The sequence below is a fragment of the Moschus berezovskii genome, chromosome 16, assembly GCF_049115385.1.
Source record: "Moschus berezovskii isolate FMDL1 chromosome 16, NW_MosBer_1.0, whole genome shotgun sequence".
Taxonomy (NCBI): Eukaryota; Metazoa; Chordata; class Mammalia; order Artiodactyla; family Moschidae; genus Moschus; species Moschus berezovskii.
In genome coordinates, this window is record NC_142475.1 from 14,428,769 (window position 1) to 14,449,239 (window position 20,471).

A 20,471-nucleotide genomic window follows, 5' to 3' on the forward strand; every position below is an offset into this window, starting at 1 on the left:
CAATCATGTTCTGGAACCTTCTTTTAGAGGCAAATTGCCGTATCAAACTAATCATGAACCTGAGCCAGGTTTCTTATTATTGAGAGTAGAAATTCTGTTTGGTTAGAGTATTTTTTTCCCCATCTTTTACTTCTCTAAGGAGAGCATAGGACAATTAACATTTCAAAACATAGCTTTACAAAAATCCCATTTTGGAATGCCAGATTGTCACAGAGTTATTTTATCTCGCTGATATAACACTACAGTAACATTATTTTATACTTGGTACAAACATAACCACACCAGTTTCTATCATTTTTGCCCTTGATTTTTGAAGATCGAATTTAGAAAATGCATTTAGCTATGAAATATTGAAATCACCTGCAAGTATATAGAATTATTTAACTGCACAACAGGGCTTCTTGTTTCTTTAGAAGTAACATCAGGTGGGTTAGCTAACTGAGCTGCCAAAACTGTATTTTAATGATCTCCAGGGCTTATCTCCTACTTAAAATTCTTTGTCATTTAGTCTGTGTGTGTTAAATCACTGACGCTTACTAAATTCTTCTTCAGATTTGTTTTCTTTCTACTGTTTGGTGTTTGATCGCTTTGATGTTTGATAGGAGGAAGACAGTAATTATCTAATTTTCACTGAACAGTCTTCCCTAAGGCATTAAATATATTTATTCTATATCTTATCTGTCATCAGCTGCAGATTGTAAAATACCGATAGAAACTTGGAATTCAAGGCTCCTACATCACTCAGCTCTTCCTCAATAATGCATGATAATACACAACCCCCAAATCTCTGTAGCTTGCAACCACTAAGTTTCATGTCATATGCATGCATGCATGCTAAGTTGCTTCAGTCATGTCCAACTCTTTGCAACCCTATGGACTATAGCCCATCAGGTTCCTCTGTCCACGGGATTCTCCAGGCAAGAATACAGGAGTGGGTTGCCATGCCCTCCTCCAGGGATCTTCCTGACCCAGGGATCAAACATGTGTCTTGAACCCGCATCTCTTATGTCTTCTGCTTTGGCAGGTGGGTTCTTTTCCATGAGTGTTCTTCCCTTGGAACACCTGGGAAGTTCCAAGGTTTGTGTCATCCGGGGCAGATTCATGTCAATGTATGGCAAAACCAACCAATATCATATTGTAAAATAAAAAAAAAATAACAAATTTATAAACATAAACTTTTAAAATAATATATTTATATATTAAATAATATATATATATGTTTATATAACATGTATGTAAAGTTGGTAATGCCTTTGTTTCTACCTCAGATATCTTTTATCACGCCAGAATTCAGGCTGAAGGAGAAACCCATCTGGGACACTCCATTCTTGTGGCTAAAAGTAAAGGGCTCTTCAAAGGAAGTCAAAACTTAACAATGGCTCTTACATTTCCCTCCCAGGTGTGACCACACGCCCTGGCCACTCACATTCCATTGGCTAAAACAAGTCTCATGGCCAAACCCAGTGTTCCAAGAGATACCCTGCAGTTTACAAGGCAATTGATGAGTGGGTGGTCATTTCTTTAAACAGAGGAGCGTAGAGGAAATCATCAAGTATAGCATAGATATAATTTTAGACAGGGCCACTGGCATCTTTTTCTATTTTCGTCTGTTCTTCTGATGCTACTTAAAAGTGTCGCTTCCCTCCCCCTCTCTCCATCACTCCTTCTGTACCCATTGCTGCCAAGCAAACCCATGAAACCTACTCAGCTTCTTTGCCCAGCCTGACTTGAGTTCTTTATGATAGGCTGCCTAAGTTATCAGTTTAGTCTAAATTGAGAAGAAGTCACGCAGCCTCTGGAGCTGTCTGACCTGATAGAGACTAGCTCTGCTCTGAGCCAAGAGGCTCCCTCTTTGTTGAGTCATCCCCACTATTGTTGTTTTACTTCTGGTAATCGTTTGAAATGAAATTTTAAATAAATCATATGTGTGTTGCTTATACTTATTCTATGTTTATCTAGACCCCTTGCATGCCTACTCTTGTCTTATAAGAGTAAGGTTTACTTCTATCATCTTCTACAGTGCTCCCCCGAATCCTGGTGGTATCAGTATTATTGTGATTCTCATGTAGGCTGTGGAAAGTTGGCCAACTTGTTCAGGATCAAAGGCTAGTGAGCTTTGTAGCCAATATATAATGATGGAGACTTCTTATTACTGATAAAGAAATACCCCATTTAAAGTATATCATGAAGAATAATGTATATATAATGTAATATATAAACACTTTGTAAAAAAGTTTTAGAGTAAGATGTTTGTTTTACCAATAGGAATTCACATTATTCAAACAGAGAGAGACAAATATCATATGGTATCACTTACATGTGGATTTTTAAAATAAGAGTATAAATGAACTTACCTACAAAACAGAATAGAAAACAATTTTATGATTAACAAGGGGTAAGGGGAGAGGGATAAATTGAGAGATTGGGATTGACATATACACATATACACACTAGTATAGTATATGTAAAATAGATAACTAGTAAGGACCTACTGCATAGCACAAGAAACTCTGCTCAATGCTCTGTAATGACTTATATGGGAAAAGAATCTAAAAAAGTGAGATATGTTTAACTGATTTATTTTGCTGTTCACCTGAAACTAGCACAATATACTATACTTCTATACTTCAACTATATTTCAATAGAAATTAAGCAAACAAAAAATTTCAAAATTGTCTTCTTCATTTTGAATGATTTGATCACTAAATTTCAGTTGATATAAAACTTTCGTGAGGAAAATCATTATGTAGATTGGGCAGTATGGATCAGTTCAGTTCAGTTGCTTAGTCGTGTACGACTCTTTGCGACCCCATGAATCGCAGCACACCAGGCCTCCCTGTCCATCACCAACTCCCGGAGTTCACTCTAAACTCATGTCCATCGAGTCGGTGATGCCATCCAGCCATCTCATCCTCTGTCATCCCCTTCTCCTTCTGCCCCCAATCCCTCCCAGTATCAGAGTCTTTTCCAGTGAGTCACCTCTTCGGATGAGGTGGCCAAAGTATTGGAGTTTCAGCTTTAGCATTAGTCCTTCCAATGAACACCCAGGACTGATCTCCTTTAGGATGAACTGGTTGGATCTACTGCAGTCCAAGGGACTCTCAAGAGTCTTCTCCAACACCACAGTTCAAAAGCATCAATTTTTTGGCGCTCAGCTTTCTTCACAGTCCAACTCTCACATCCATACATGACCACTGGAAAAACCATAGCCTTGACTAGACGGACCTTTGTTGGCAAAGTAATGTCTCTGCTTTTTAATATGCTGTCTAGGTTGGTCATAACTTTCCTTCCAAGGAGTAAGCGTCTTTTAATTTCATGACTGGAATCATAGTGGAGTGCAAAACACCAAGTCAGTCTCCCTATCACAGTGAAAGATATCCCTTCCACACTATTGCCCAAAGTGGGTTGACTGTTCTTTTTCTCTAATGCCCCACGCTACTCTAAGCCACTGTCACCTCTCAGGCAGAATGTGGCAGTGGTCCCCTAAATAGCTGTCCTCCAAGCCCACCTCCTTTCCTTACCTCCTCCAATGCTCCATCACCCTGAGCCCAGTGATGTTTTCTAAATGTAAATCTGCATTTGCCTGACTTCTTGATCCCCATCCAAATGCCTTCCGTAGTACAGCTACAGGGCTCCTGTGTGATGTTGCCTACATACCGCCCGTCCACTCTGATGCTATCCTCTCCCTTACTGTCTACATACTGGAATCTCAGGACTCTCCTCCCTTCCACCTTTCCGCAGCCTCCCTGCCAATGTCCCGTAGTCCTTCAACACTCATTTCTGGGATCGCAAGGACTTCCCTGGTGGCTCAGATGGTAGAGAATCTGTCTGCAATGCAGAAGACCCGGGTTTGATCTCGGGAAGATTCCCTGGAGCAGGAAATGTCAACCCATTCCAGTATTCTTGCCTGGGAAATACCATGGACAGAGGAGCCTGGCGGGCTATAGTCTATGAGGTCACAAAGAATCAGACACGACTGAGCAACTAACAACACACCTTCTCAGCAAAGCTAAAACGAATCCTGTTTTGGTCTATAGAGACTCACCTCTCTATCCCCGCTATCACTGAGGTCTGTGGATTTTATTCCTTACATACCACTGGAAGCTGACCTAGGTGCACAGTATCTTGCAGCTGCTCACTCTACCAGACGTATTAGATAACTGGTTTTGGCAAAAGCCCTCGCTCACCCACACCAATCCCCATTACAGGAAAATATCAGGGGCTGGGAAAAAGGCTACCACTTCAGACATGTTTCAAACCAACCATATTTCCAAGCAACTGTGTTTCAAGCACAGTGCACCTCATGTTCTAGGCTACGAATGCTCCCTTTGATAATCACTAAGGTCGAAGAATTGATGCTTTTGAAGTGTGGTGCTGGAGAAGACTCTTGAGAGTCCCTTGGACTGCAAGGAGATCCAACCAGTCCATTCTAAAGGAGATCAATCCTGGGTGTTCATTGGAAGGACTGATGCTAAAGCTGAAACTCCAATACTTTGGCCACCTCATGCGTCCAGTTGACTCACTGGAAAAGAGTCTGATGCTAGGAAGAATTGGGGGTGGGAGGAGACGGGGACGACAGAGAATGAGATGACTGGATGGCATCACCGACTCGATGGACATGAGTTTGAGTGAACTCCGGGAGTTGGTGATGGACAGGGAGGCCTGGCATGCTGTGATTCATGGGGTCACAAAGAGTCAGACACGACTGAGCGACTGAACTGAACTGAAGGTTGACCAAGGTGCCTGATTGTGTGACGCCTTCCCTGCTGTGGAAACAGTTTGGATTCTAAGTGATCAGATTGCTAAGGACCGGTCTGTGCTGTATGCTGTGGCTAAGGATGTTGCTGAGTTGGGTCTCTGGACAACCTGAGTAGCCTACATTACATGTTGATTAAAAATAATGGTCCTGGGGTAGGTACCTCTCCAGAAAATAACAAAACGTGCAAACTCTGTATTTTAAAGGTCAGGGTAGACAAGCTGCTTTGCTTGTGGCCCGTCCTCAAGTGTTCGTGTTGAAAGACGGCTTGCAGCACGCTGAGATGGTGAACAAAAGAAATGGTGAGAATTTATTGTGTCCTTGGATTGTGATGAAGTCAGATCCGGGCTCACTTGCAAGGTGGACTGACGAGGTTTGATTGGAGCCGGCTGTCAGAAGCCACTGTGGAGAGGGCGATTCAGTCACTGGAGCGATGTTTTGCCTCTTGCTCTTCCAACTTTCACTCAGATAATAGATTTAGTTCAGTTCAGTCGCTCAGTCATGTCCAACTCTTTGTGACCCCAAGGACTGCAACACACCAGGCCTCCCTGTCCATCACCAACTCCCAGAGTTCACTCAAACTCATGTCCATTGAGTCGATGATGCCATCCAACCATCGCATCCTCTGTCATCCTTCTCCTCCCACCTTCAATCTTTCCCAGCATCAGGGTCTTTTCCAATGAGTCAGTTCTTCGCATCAGGTGGCCAAAGTATTGGAGTTTCAGCTTCAGAATCAGTCCTTCCAGTAAACACCCAGGACTGATCTCCTTTAGGATGGACTGGTTGGATCTCCTTGCAGTATAAGGGACTCTCAAGAGTCTTCTCCAACACAACAGTTCAAAAGCATCAATTCTTTGGCACTCAACTTTATCTATAGTCCAACTCTCACATTCATACATGATCACTGGAAAAACCATAGCTTTGACTAGATGGATCTTTGTTGGCAAAGTAATGTCTCTGCTTTTTAATATGCTGTCTAGGTTGGTCATAACTTTCCTTCCAAGGAGTAAGCATCTTTTAATTTTGTGGCTGCAGTCACCATCTGCAGTGATTTTGGAACCCCACAAAATAAAGTCTGACGCTGTTTCCACTGTTTCCCCATTTGTTTGCCATGAAGTGATAGGACTGGATGCCATGATCTTAGTTTTCTGAATGTTGAGCTTTAAGTCAACTTTTTCATAAGATAATAACTTAGTTTAACCATATTTTCCTGAAAATTATTTCAAGGAGACTCTTCTACTTGTCTTCTTAGAATTCAAAGAATGATAGGGGTCCATAAATATCTTGGTTAACAAAAGATTTTAGAGTGTCCCACTGTTTGTTTTGGGGGACCTGGCAGGAAGTCTCCTATTCACTGAATTTGAATTGATGTTTCACCTATTTTGGGGTTTCCTTCTTTGTTCTTTACCTGGGAATGCCCTTTTCTTTATTTTCAGCCTACTGAAATATTTTAAGTCCCACTTCAAGTTTTATCTTATTGGGAAACTTGCAAGATTTCCCCCTATCAGAATTGATATTGATTTGTGTTACTTTTTTCATGAAATTTTACTCTGTGCTTTCAGCACTTGTGACATCCTGTGCTTTTTAAAGTTATTGTTTACCTATTTTTCTTCCCCAGATTATACAGCTTTTGACAGAAATGGAACTTAAAATTCCTATTATCCCCAATGCTCAACACAAATCCCACCCAGTAGGAGGGCTGCAAATTTTTTGAATGACTTTGAATCTTTGACGCTTCTTCTTCCATGAAAAGGTTGGTGCACAATCATCTTCTCCCCCCAAAAATGGGCACTCAGAAAGGACTGTTCTGAAGTTCTTTTTATTTGCTTTGCCATGAATTTGCAATTTCCTTACCACTTCAGGCCAAAACATTGAATTTCCAAGAACAGCTCTTATCTTTTTTTCTGTGATTGAATTCAGGAAAGCCAACCATTCCATTGGACCTAGTAGCCTTGTATAGCACACTTGGTATAAGATTACGTGGTAAAGAGTGAGACACTAGGCTTTCTTTTAGGTGGGGGCTGGAGTAATTCTTGTTTGGGGTTAAGTCTTCTGAAATCCAGAATCCATTTCCTGAGACTTCCCACTTTGAATTGCGCCCCAGAGACATGTTTTTCTGTCTGTAATCTTTTCCTTTTAATAATAGAAAACATTATGAAATTCTCACATCACTATCTTCCTACTCTTAACTGTTTGTTCTTGGAAGGAATCAGGGCAAAAGAGACTGAGATTCGAGTCTCTGTATCAAGTTTTCCATAGAATAAATGATCCCAGCCTACACCACAGCGGCCGGCATCTGTTGTCTCTGCAAGAAAGCGGCAGCACTAGCTATGCACAGGGTGAGGCTTTTAGAAAATAAGTGAATCGATTTTGAAAATTAGGTGTGGAGAATAGAATGGATCCTGAGGCTTTTTATCATATTCTTTATGATATAATCAGCTTTAGCTAAGAGAAGCACTTTATAATATGAATACTTTTACCTTCAGTCTTACATTTCCTTCAGAATTAACTACCACCATTCTTTTCATTCCTCTAACAGTTTGATGACTCTTGTCCTAGAGTGAAACATCCCTCACAACTCCCCTGTGAGAAGATTGGGCCCTAGTATGATAACAGTGCTCTGATATATGAGCAAGATGAAAAGAAAATAAAGGATAACTTTAGGCAGATACTTTCTAACGTTTCTTATTCCTCTTCAGATAAAAATCCAGAGCTTTTCTTTTGATATGTTTTACATTTCAAAAGAAGATAGCAATGATGTTAATAGGAAGCGCATGACCCTTGGATTCAGATGACCAATAATTCATCTCTTAGTTTCAACACCTCGTAGTTGTGTAAATTTATTTCTACGCACTTCCGTGTTCCTAATGACTACTTTGCAGATTGCTATGAACACTGGTTTAAGCAATGGATACTCAAATATCACTATTATTATTTTATGAATTATACTCACCTACAGAAATATATAAGTTGCTTGGAAATATACATTTTAGTGAGGTGATCATGGATGGGGTATTATTACACTTTTATTTTTTGGTTTCTCTTTATTTCATTCTGTATCTGCGTGTGTACATGTGTGTATTTGTGCCTATGAGTGTGTATGAGTAAATTTCACATACTACATGTCACCTGACATGTAGTGGTACCTGACATACTACATGTCAGGTACTACTTAAGGCATTTTGATAATATTAATGAATAAGGCAGACAAGAATTTCTACCCCCCACCCGCCCCCCGCCCCACACGCTCCATGGAGCTTACATTGCTGTAGTAGAAGCAGCTGGAAGCTGACAGTTGCTATTGAAAAATTAAGCTAGAAAAGAGAGATGGGAGTTGAGAGTGGGTTACAATTATTAATAAGGAGTTCAGGACATCTGATAATGGTTTTATGTTTGAGGTTTTCATATACTAGCTTTAAGAACGAGGGCATGAAAAGAAGGGAGCAGAGAGGAGAGAAAAGAATAGGAGCCTGCTGATTTGTAGGAGAGCAGAAGGATTTCCTTTGTGTAACGTGTCAAAACGCAACTAATATGTACGAGTGAGGATTTCCGGATGGCCTGGTTTTATTTTATTCATTTTGAGCAAAAATCTTATGTATTTTTGTATATACCCTGACCTCCCAAACAGTGGGTACTGAATACAGGCTGCTGCAGGAGGCCCTGCCGTGACAGCCACGTCTGTTCCTGACCTGTCCTGAAGCAAGGCCCCTGGGGCCAGCAGAGATGCTTTTGGCCATCTGCCTACATAATGGCTGAGCCTGCGGTGATTATACATTCTACACAGTAGCCACTATTTACATGTGGCTATCTAAATTTGAATATAAGTTGATTAAAAGAAATGGCATTCAAAATTCAGTCTCTAAGTCACATTAGTCACATTTAAAGTGTTCAGGGGGACCCCGCTGTTAGCTGTTAGTCCAGTGGCTAAGACTCTGCAATCCCAATGCAGTGGGCCTGGGTTTGATCTCTGGTCGGGGAGCTAGATCCCACATGCCACAGCTAAGAGTTCCTATGCTGCGTCTAAGAGCCTGCATATCAGAATATAGATCAAAAATCCTGCGTGCCACAGCTAAGACCTGGTGCAGCCAAGTAAATCCATGAATAATGTGCTGGCAGCCATGTGTCTAATGGCCACCGTGTTAGCCCAGACACAGAACATTCTGACACTGCAAAAATGTCAGTAAGTGCGTATCTGTTATGTTTCACGTTCCCGTCTCTGACATTGCTTTTTTTCCCCTGTGGTACTGCTATCAGCTTCCAAACCTATCTCTTCTTTCTGATTTATTGTTTCTCATAGTTTCATAGGTTTAAGCACTAGATTTAGAGTTTTGTATAAACAAGGGTAACTAGGCTTTAAGAGCAGAAGAGCTCCCCTGTGTTCAAGTGCCTGAGGTTTTATGCTTGGGGTTTACACTCTGCTCTGGCTGCCCCAGGGCCGTGTTTGCTTGGTTGTTGTTGTGCGGCGGGGCTCTGGGTGGCCAGAGTCAGCCTGCTGAGTTATTGTGGGAGCAGTGCTCTCAAACTTTAAAGATAAGACTGCACTTCTATGGAAATGCTTTAGATCCAGTCAATGGCCCCTTATTTGGAGCAGTGCCATTTGAGGAAAGCTTATTGACTGGCTGCCTACACACACGCTGAGCACTGTGTTAGGCCCAGGAGATACAAACCAAAGTAAACACGGCCCCAGACCCTGAAGAGTTCCCAGTTTAGGTGGTATTGTCAATCATAAATAAGCAAAGTTTCATTGTCTCTTAGGCATCCCTGGTGGCTCAGTGGTAAAACATCTGCCTGATAATGCAGGAGACCTGAGTTTGATCCCTGAGCCGAGAAGATCCCCTGGAGAAGGAAATGGCGACCCATTCCAGTATTCTTGCAGGGAAATCCCATGGACAGAAGAGCCTGGAGGGTTACAGTCTATGGGGTTGTGAAGAGTCAGGCATGACTGAGTGACTAAACAACAAGGTTGTCTAGTGCCTGGGTATGCCCAGGAGACTCTGAAAGTCAAGAGTTGAGTGGTGCACTAACCAGCCTTCCTGGAGGTAGGGGGAGAGGGGTGAGACAAAGAGGCCAGAGGCCTTGAGAGTGCTCCCCTGAAGCAGTGACTCTTTTCTTTTTTTCTATTCTTATTTAAATTTTATTTTTATTGGATTATAGTTGACAGAGGATGAGATGGTTGGATGACATCACTGACTCAATGGACATGAGTTTGAGTGAACTCCGGCAGTTGGTGATGGACTGGCGTGCTGCAGTCCACGGGGTCGCAAAGAGCCGGACACGACGAGCGACTGAATAGTTGATTTACAGTGTTGTGCTAGTTTCAGGTGTACAGTGAAGTGAATCAGTCGTACATATTCTTATATCGACTCTTTCTTAGATTCTTTCCCGATATAGGTAGTTGCGGAATACTGGGTAGAGTTTGAGGGATTGATTCTTAAACGGCATCTGAGGGATAAATAGGCATTAGTCACGACACAGTTGGGAGAGTGGGGTCGACAAGACGCCTGTACCATCGTGTGAGCAAAGACACTGAGAGGTGAACTGCTGAGGCGAGAGTGGGCACTTTTGACTTCAGTATTGACCGAATTTAAAATAAGAGGGAGCCCGTGTCTGTAGAGACAGGCTTTGACTGTTACTTTGAAGTGACGGGTAATCGGCAGGGGGGCAGGGGGCAGGGAGATGGTGACACAGGCTGCTCTGACTTTTCAGCAGTTCGAGTCCTTCACTCTGGCAGCTCTGTGGAAGTTAAATTTGAGGGAGCTGGGCTGAAGGCTGGGACCCTAGTGGTGGTGAGGTGAAGGAGGAGGAATTCATGGTCCAAATAGAAGGGTACCAGAGCCTGATGTGAGAGGTGTCATGTAGCAGAGCAGAGGACCTGCTTTCAGTTAAGAGTCTCAGTATTTGAGGACTGATGGGACCTGGAGGATGAAGGAGACAGAGGAATCAGAGATGACCTAAGCTCTCAGGAAAACAGATTAATGTGAAGACTTCTCACAAGTTCTTGGTGATAGGTTTTGACCTATAGCTGCTTCTAGTGTTCTGCATTGGCAACTGAGGGCTAGGTTAGGTTTTGGCTCATTGGGACTCTGTCACTCACATTTGTTAAAAGAACTTGAACCATAGACCCTAGTGAAGCACTCCCTTGTATGATTTTAATTTTGCAGTGGCCAGTGAAAATTTATAGAAACTTGGCTTCATGTCTAGTGGCTCCAATCCAGATGCCAAAATTACCCCATTGCTGGGACACCCCTTGGGTGGACCATTGAATCTGTTATTCATTAAGAACAGCTGAAAAGCATCAACAAAATTCCTGTGACGTGCCAACAATAACGCCAGTCAAATTTCAAGGTAACTCCAGGTTTCAAAAAGTTATGAATCTCAAACTCTGTCTAGCCAAGGCTTTGTTTGTATTCTTACGCATATTTTTCATGTGAAAAAGCTAGTGGCTTACTTTTCATAATTGTACGTTGCTTTCCTTAGATTATGAATTAAGTTCTGAGTTCTGAATGTTGGTGGAGACATACTTATAGATCTGTAGTCAGTCACTTTAAAGTGATAGTACAGATTCAGTCTGGATGGTGGGACCAGAAGCGGAGAGCAGCCAGCTCAAAGGGTCCATTGTGGTGGGGCCCATGTTGAAAGCAAGAATTCTCATACCTGCAATGCATTTAAAAAGGATTTTCCAAGTAACAGTTACTATTTTAATGACATGTTAAGCTTCCAGAAGAACTTGATTCTCTAGTTTGCAAGATTAAAAAAATATGCCAAATCCATGTTGATACTTGGGTTTTTACTGCCATATTTCATGACTGCCTGGCTAAAGCTATAAAACAGTAGGCGCCTGCCTCTTTACTTTAGATAGTTATATTTAGCTACTGCATCTGGCCTTTGTTGCTAAATATCTTTTTTCTTGTCACTGTAACTGCGCCATCAAATTGAATCGTCAGTGGTCTGGCAGTTTTTGAATGACTTCTCAGAAGCTGTGAAACCCTGTCCTAATCAGGAAGATTTGGGCAAGGCTTGTCACGTGAAAAAAGATGTCACATCTTTCTGAATGAGACAAGAGGATTATAGAACAGTTATATAGCATCTTCAGAATTTTTAGGTGAATAATAGTGTTATGTCTGGTAATGAGCAAGTCCTATAAATCGAGACATGGGCAGTTTTCACATTCTTTAGAAGGATTCAGTACAAAGAAGGAAATAAAACAAGCTGACTTTTTGTGGCTCTTGGGAGAAGTTACATTAACTATTTGTTAAAAATTGGAAGTATGAAAATCATTGGCTCCTAAGAATATTTTTTTTATAAACTGCCATCCTTTGTATGATGTCAATGAATGTTGTTTAGCCACATATCAAAATAGTTTTATGAAGAGATAAATATGTGTTTCATTAATCCCAAGGGGAGCTTTCTAAAATGTGTTTTTTAAGTAAATAATTAGTGTCATTTTGTGAAACTCATGACCTGTTAGGGTGGGAAAGAGACAAAAAAAGACATCTTTGCAGGCAATTTGTGATTTAATAGCAGCTGGTCAAGTGAGTTGAAAAACCTAATGAGTCGTGTATTAAATGTTTTGAATGCCTTTTCTCTTTCTTGGGAAACTGGCTAACCCCCACAGTCTTTCTCCCATAGCAAATGGCTCTGAAACTTTGATCTTTGCAAACCGGTTTGCCAGATGTAGTGGATAGAGCATGTGTGACCTTTTGTGTGCCAATTCCACCTGGCTGATCGGAAGCCATGCGTTAATTTTGCATGACTTTTATTTGTAGGCATTACTGCGGAAGTCCTGGTGGTGACCTCTTTCGATGAACTGCAGAGAAGGGGGCCAGACGCAGAAGGAAAGATCGTCGTTTACAATCAACCTTACACCAACTACTCCACAGCGGTGCAGTACCGCATGGAGGGGGCGGTGGAGGCCGCCAAAGTGGGGGCTTTGGCGTCCCTCATTCGATCCGTGGCTTCCTTCTCCATCTACAGGTTGGTCATCGAGTTCATTTGAAATGCTTTAAAAAACCAGGGTTTGCCATCAAAGAGAAGCCCTTACAAAATAAAAACAAACTAGTCAAGTGAAAATACTGATTGTTCATGGAATTTTCCCCCATTCCACATTTGGTCATTTGTTTGTAATATCTTCTTTGGCCTTTTCAGGATTCCAAGCATCATTTGTGCATTCCTTTAAAAAAGCTTTCCACATCCACGATGATCCCATAACATTCCTTATATAACCAGTATGCTTTATGTATTTTCATTGGAGGGAGAACTGAATTCACGTCTGCATTTCATCAAAGACTCCTAATGACTTCAGGGGAAGCCAGGCTTTTTTCCATTGTTGCTAGAGAAGTGAAATCCAAATAAAGTGGGTAACATGATGGGGGCCAACTATGGTGTAGTGGAAAAAGTTGAGGTAGCAGAGGACCTTGGGTATAGACCTGGTTCTGCCCCTAAAGAACCTAGAGGCCTCGGGAATGTTCTTTTTTAACTGAAGTATAGTTGACTTACAGTATTATTTTCAAACGCACAGCAAAATGAGTCAGTGTTTTTGCGGATCAGACTCCGTAAGTTATTACAAGATAACTCCCATAATTCCCTGTGCTATACAATATATTCTTGTTCCTTCTTTATTTTATATATAGTATTTTATACCTATTAATCTCATACCACCTTGGAATATTCTTAAAATTCTTTGAGCCTCAGGATTCTACTCTATTGATTGGTGATAATTAACGACAATACTTTCACAAAATTATTTTAAGATTGAGGTAAACTTATGAAAGATACTCAATTTTCTATAAAGGTCTATTTTGAGGGCAATGGAAGCTTTGTCTTTTTCTTTGTGTTTCTGATTGAGGTATTTGCAAAGCGCTTTATTGACCCTCAGCCCTAGGAGGAAATTTGGCACTGCAGTGGATAAAAGTTCTAAAACCTGACCTGGAGACAGTGGGCCAATTTAATAGCTACGTATGGTAGTGTCACATATCGAGGATAAAGTATTTCAGAAACATGAATAAAAGAAACGCCATTTTGGTCTTGTAGCTCAGTCTGTTTAAGATAAAAGAAACATGCAAACGGAATTGCAGATAGGGTTTGTTTGGGTCTCAAGACTAGATCCTTAGTATCTTTTGTAAAGGAAGACTTCTGTATTCTGCACAATTGTTCTTTGGCGCTGGAGTCACAGCTGCTTGACCTCAATTAATTAGCACCCTGCGTCCTTGAAAATAACTGAGGAGACAGCAGAGCCCAGTCAGAGGAGTTGTTCAAAAGTGCTCAGAAGAGGAAAGGGACTTTTTTCTTTTACAGGGATAAGACGTCTTCCCAGGGGAGGAAGTTGGGGCATGCTAAAGCCACTTGTTACAAGTTTTAAGAGAGAAAACCTAGTTACAGTGATGTCATAGTGCTTAAAAGAATGTAGAGTCCTTAAAAGTTTGGTGACTAGTGAAATAATGATTGGGCCATATTCTTTTGGATGGTTAGTCTTCCCAGGAGGGAAGTCCTGAGATGGCTAGCTCACTTCCCAGAATACTTTAGTCACTCCTTAGAATAACATACTCAGCAGCTTGTGGCCATTCACCATGGTTTCGCTGGTTGTGAGACCTAAAATATGGGGCTAGTCTGTTGCTTTGCGAAACTGGGTAAATGCCAGAAACATTTATTTAAAAACTACTACTCAGAAGACTAAAAAATTCCCAGATGATTTAATGCACAGCAATTTGCCTGGGTTCACTGGCCTTTTTTCTTCCTGGTATAACGAAGACATCTGGAAACTCAGGCTGTAACCTAGACGCACCAGAAGAAATTTGTCCAGCAAAATTAGCCTGTGTCATCAGCCTCTAAGATTTGGGGCTGCCAGCATGTAGTGTATGTTCAAGAGGCGTTTTGCTTAATATTTCTAGATCTAGACTGATTATAATTTTTCATTAATTTTATAGCCAGCCATATTTCCATGGCCTCTTAACTTTTATAATTTTGTATTTTCAACATTTATAAATACAAAATAACATTGCTGTTTATGTAGAACTTTAGACTCTTTCACATATGTTGTCTTTTATCTTATTTGTTCTGACAACAATCCAAGGACCAAGAAGAGGCCTTATTATCCCCATTTTACAGAGAAATAAAAGTTCAGAGAATTCAGCATGTTAACATGTTTAAGTCTTGCTTCTTGAAAAATGAAAATCAAAGTGAAACAAACTGTCTCTCTCTCTCTCTCCACTTTGGGCTAATTGTTTTTTAGAAACCAGTTTGTTTTTTTTTAAAGAGTATTCTGTATTCCAGTCTGCAGTTCTTTATCCCTCATTCACTCTCCAGACCATCTTAACTTAGCTCTTCCTGATACTGAAATGGAACTTGCTAAGGTCACACATAGCTGCCTAATTGAATATAGTGGACATTTTTCAGGCTGTCCTCTTATTTCACCACTCTGAAGAGTTTCTTACTATTGACTGTTTTTTTTTCCCACAGTCTTTGGCATCTGTGACTTCTTTCTCATATTCTTTTTCTTGCTCCTTCCCTCTTTCCCACTTTCCTTTTTCCTTCCCTGTTTCTCTGGCTTCTCACTATGAGTATTCTACCTGAGCCATCCCACCCTGCTTCTGGCTTCAGCCGGCACCTGTGCGGTGGCCCTTTCCAAACTCACTTCTCGTGTCCAAACCACTGCCTGAACTCCTCTAGGTCCACATGTCCAACTACCTACTGATTCATCTTTTGGGCGTTCCATAGCTGTCTCAATTTCTTTCTTTTTCAAAATTGAATTCATCCTTTTACATTTTTCTCCTGCATTTTCTATCTCAATGCCATCCCTTCTGCCTTCTAAAGTTAGATGGTTCTTGATTATGTTTTCCTCTTCCCCTAGCCATCATTTCTAGTAGCTACTGCATCTCCTAGGTTCTGCTCTTTGTCTGTCATTTTAGCAAATACATATTGGCAGGAATCAGTAAGACTTTCCCAGGGCAGCCCAATTCCTCAAAGTTTCATGACTTTGCAAGTGCTTTCTCCTCTGCAGCCTTCTCTTCCCTCTCTCACTATCTCACACTGTCCTTCAGTATTCATTTTAAGCACCTCTTCTGAGGAGCCCTTCCCAATATCCAGCTTCAGCTCAAGTGAGCTGCCTCTTTTGGGTATCCCATGTTATGCTATGCATACTCTGTATCATATTGTCTTGGAGGTAATTTGAGTTCATGCTTTGGTATGGTAGATCAAGTGTTGTAAGGCTTCCCTGATAGTTCAGTTGGTAAAGAATCTGCCTGCAATCCAGGGGACCCCAGTTCTATTCCCGGGTTGGAAAGATCCCCTGGAGGAGGGATAGGCTACCCACTCCAGTATTCTTGGGCTTCCCTTGTGGCTCAGCTGGTAAAGAATCTACCTGCAATGCAGGAGACCTAGGTTTGATCCCCGGGTCGGGAAAATCCCCTGGAGAAGGCAAAGGCTACCCACTCCAGTATTCTGGCCTGGAGAATTCCATGGACTGTATAGTCCACGGGGTGTCAAAGAATCGGACACAACTGAGCAACTTTCCCTTTCACTTCAAGTGTTGTTGTAACAAATGATTTAGCCACTTAACACAATAAGAATTTCTTTCTTGTTCACATAATAGTTCCAAGAGAGTGTTCAACAGGTGGCCTTTTGCTCCTTTGCATCTTGTGGCTCCATCACCTCTAAGAAATCAGATTCCTCGGCAGGGTCCCTTGCATCCAATTGGCAAATGAGATGGAGAGAGAAAGTCAGTAATCAAAGGCGAGGTTTTCTGTGGTCAGGCCTGGGTATGACATACCTCTTTGCTCACATATTGTGTCCACAATACAGTTATGTGGAGGCTTTGAAATTTGGTCTGTCTTCATGCTCACTGTGAAAGGAAGACAAATTTGGTGAACAACTGTACAGTCTTCCCCAACTGTCTGACTCTACACTAGACTGTAAGTTCCAGGATAACATGGATTAAACACTTTACCTCGGTATCCCCATCATCTTGTATAATATTCAATATATAGTGGCCACTCAGGAAATGACTATTGGAGGAATCAACTTGTCTGAGTTTATGTGATCAGTTATGGCAGATTGCTCTTACAACAAACCAGGTGACCCAATCCCTAGTGCTCTCTGATCAAACTGTATAGCCTCTGTATAGTGAATTTAAAATAACTGAACCTTTAGGGCACTTTGCTCTGTATTTGGAGGAAAATATCCAGATGCCAATATGCCAGGTTATAGCTTTTTTCTGTCACCCTTTGCTCTATGCCAATGGGTTATACTGGATTCTGTTTAGGAATAGTGTAGAAGTCAGTAACTCTGGAGAACAGAATAGAAGCTGTAATTTGTTTCTGCTTGATTTAAAAATTAGAGAATCTCCTAAAGGACAGGCAAAGTGTTTTACCAACATCTTGACTTGACATCTGTCAGTAGAGTTAGCAGTATGTGTCAGCCGTTTTGGAAGTACAACAGTCACGTGGTTACATGAAAGAGGTCCTCAAAAGGCAGCTCATTACTTGTTACAGCATTATCTGTGGGCTTTTTGTCATTATTTCTCTGTGTTCCCATTACTAGTGTTTTTGTGTTCAAATTGAGTTCAAAGAGAAGATTTTGCCTTTATTGATGCTTTTATAATGGCTTTTCTCTTGTTCAGTATTAAGTATCAAGTGGGGACTATCTAATAGGGATTCTCATTAGATCTATTTTAGTTTTCCTGTGTGTAAAATATAGTTTGCCTTGTCATAGGAAGATATTTTAGGGTAAAAGTAATTATAAGAGATTTAAGCTCTGCAGAGAAGAGCTGCTCTATGGAACCACTTGCCTTATGTTATTTCTCAAATTATTCGTATTTTTTAGTAAATGTTTATTGAGAGCTTACCTGTTGCTCAGAAGTTGTCAGGCACTGGGGTTGCTAAGATAAATTAGGTATGTTTTTGGTTCCTCAGAAATATTCTATCTGGCTAAAAGAGAAGAGAGTAAGCTTAAAATATTATGATTAGTGTAATATGTTTTATATTTAGTGCTAAATGAATGATTGGGAGAAGGGACCAAGATAAGAAACTGACATTTATTAGGCATACTTTGTTTATACTTCTTAGAAGGCTTAAAAATTTTGTTTTGATTAATTCTTTATACAACCTGTGGAAATAAGTATTATTATTGCTCTTTTATGGAGGGAGAAACAGGTTCAGAAGGGCTATATAACTAGTCAAATTACACAGCTAATGAAAGAACCAGGAGTCATACTCAGAGAGGCTCTGGCTCTAAAGTACATTCACTTTAGATTCAACCAGCAACTTGAAGAATTAATGCTCTAGACGTCTAGAAGAGGTAGCAGAGGTCTGATGGGGGCTGGCTACTTTGAGAGTGTGGGTTTTGGGTACTCAGTGAAAAGGCTAAATTTGAACCAGAGACTGGAGCTGGAAGGAGTCTCTATACATGATCAAGGCAAGAGTGGGAGTGCTTGATGCACTGGGTAACATGCAAGGAGGCCAGCTGGACTGGAACAGCTTTCATGGGAGACCAGAGGAACGTTATTCTGAGGTGAGAGGAAGAGACCAGCCCTATGAAGAATCCAGAGTACCAGGTTAAGGAGTTTTAACTTTAATGTGGAGGAAATGGGGAGTCACTGATTGTGTTAGAGTTGGGAGGTGCCATTTTAGAGCATGTTTCTCTAAGTGTGGTCCCTGCAACCTCATCACCCTCAGTTCAGTTGCTCAGTCGTGACCGACTCTTTGCAACCCCATGGACTGCAGCACACCAGGCCTCCCTGTCCATCACCAACTCCCGGAGTTCACCCAAACTCATGTCCATCGCGTCGGTGATGCCATCCAGCCATCTCATCCTCTGTCGTCCCCGTCTCCCCCTCATCAGCCTCACCTGGGAGCTATTGATATGCAAATTGTTAGGCTCCTCTTATGACCCATTAAGTTAAAACATGCTTGGGGGTGCGGTATGTGGTTTAAACAGCCCTCCTGGTGATTCTGAGGCATGTTAAAATTTGGCAACTCCTGTTTAGATCACCTTGGTGAGCGTAGATGATGTGCTTTGCGAACGTAAGGACACGGATCTCCTGGTGCAGATGTGCAGTAATGAGGCCGTGCGCGGTGGGAGTGGAGAGGGTGTGGCAGCAGAAGGGCGCTGGGCTGCGCCTGGCAGGGCGTGCGACTGCCCAGCCCTGAGAATGAGCGGGAGCCCGGAGAGAGCAGCAGCCACCAGCAGTGTACCGCATACAAGATTTTACGACTCGGAAGCAGAGTGCTGGAGTGACACCCCACCGTGTATGGCAGATAGCAGGCAGGGTACGGCAGCGGTTTCTGCTTCTTGGGGTAGAGGAGGGTAGGGGGAAGGGATACCAGGTTGGCTCATTGGTTATCGGAGAACCATCAGTGGGGCAGGAGGCAAATGTAGGTACGCACGACTTCGATTAAGCTTCATGATTAAGAGAATTAGGTAGTCGTGAGGGCGCATGTTGGTGAAGCAGGGACTGGTTGAGCAGGGGATGTAAAGACAGCAAGAGAACAGCCACCTTGAGTGGCCTGATCATACGGAAGCGTCATGGAAAAAACATCAAAACTTAACGACAGGTTGCATTTGAAGGGAGGAAAGACGAGGAGTCAAAGTCAACAGTAAGTCAAGGATTGAAAACCAAGGGTTGAATCTGCATTCAGTCCAGCCCAATATTTTAAAGTCATGAGTTGTATGTAAAAATAGGGGTTTGTGGAGGTGACCTCTTGTATTTCTGTAAGGTACAATGCAGCCTCGTGGGTTAGCACCAAGCCCTTTTGGTTGATGGCCTGTGCCTTCTCTGGTCTGCCTCAGTTTCCATTTCCCTTTGCCCAGCTTGGGGACGTAAGAATGGTGAGAGACACGGGGGGTCAGAAGGGGGAGCCCATAGAGAGGCAACACAACCAATTTGGTTTTTAGACCTTTTGAACTTGAGGCGGCTGTGAGGTTGTCCCATTAATCTGGGTTTTATATTTTGTAAGAAAAACAGTTAAGCATTTCCATTTCTCTATTATCTACTTTTTGGATCACCCAAGGCAGTTTAAAATTCTAGGCTGGCTTCCTTGCAGTGTGGTACACCTTGGGACTTCTGCCTCCTGCCTTCTCAATGTGTGAGCTCAAGAATGCAAAATAATTTTTATATTAGACCAAGCAAAATATAATTGAGAAAGGAACTCTACTGAGACCAAATCGTCTGTTGTACTCCCATTGCCAAATATACATTTTTTTTCCTAGTTATTTTCTCCATTGCCCCAGATAATTGAACACAGACTGTAAGTTTTAATCAGCTAAGGAAGCAAAAAGGCTCTCCTTTCACTTTACTGTGGGAAGTGTATCATCATGCTGGGGAAGAATTCATTGAGTTGCGAATGAGATGATGGTAGAACTTGGCTTTGTAACTACCACTGGTTTCTGTTTTCTACCGCTTGGTGTTTGTGTACTGTATTGATAGAGTATAGTGAAGAGGAGGAGGAAGAGAAGCAATCCAACTTGAAGATGACTAAGATCTGATTAAACATTCAGCTGGAGACAAATATGAGTGAATCCAGGTGATGTTTATGGAGTGTCAGAGAGGGAGAATGTTGGACCATCTGGCGAGAGAGCTGTGAGAAAGTATATAAATCAGTGCCTATAATGATACTTAATTAATGCAGAGTCGATAAGTGGTATAATTGAAGCAATGGTCGGGCTACATTGTAGCATTTAATAGCTTCAAAGAGGGTTCTGATTAAAACCATTACAATTTATA

At 41.7% G+C, this 20,471-nt stretch overlaps 1 protein-coding gene across 1 annotated transcript in view; it reads left to right on the forward strand.

Annotated features, from left to right (window-relative positions):
• CPQ (carboxypeptidase Q) overlaps positions 1–20,471 on the forward strand; it is a 424,132-nt gene that overhangs the window by 49,288 nt on the left and 354,373 nt on the right. Inside the window, exon 2 of the mRNA XM_055432597.2 lies at positions 12,523–12,730. Within this exon, the coding sequence (XP_055288572.1) occupies positions 12,523–12,730 (208 nt within the window). The remainder of the gene's footprint in view (positions 1–12,522; positions 12,731–20,471) is intronic.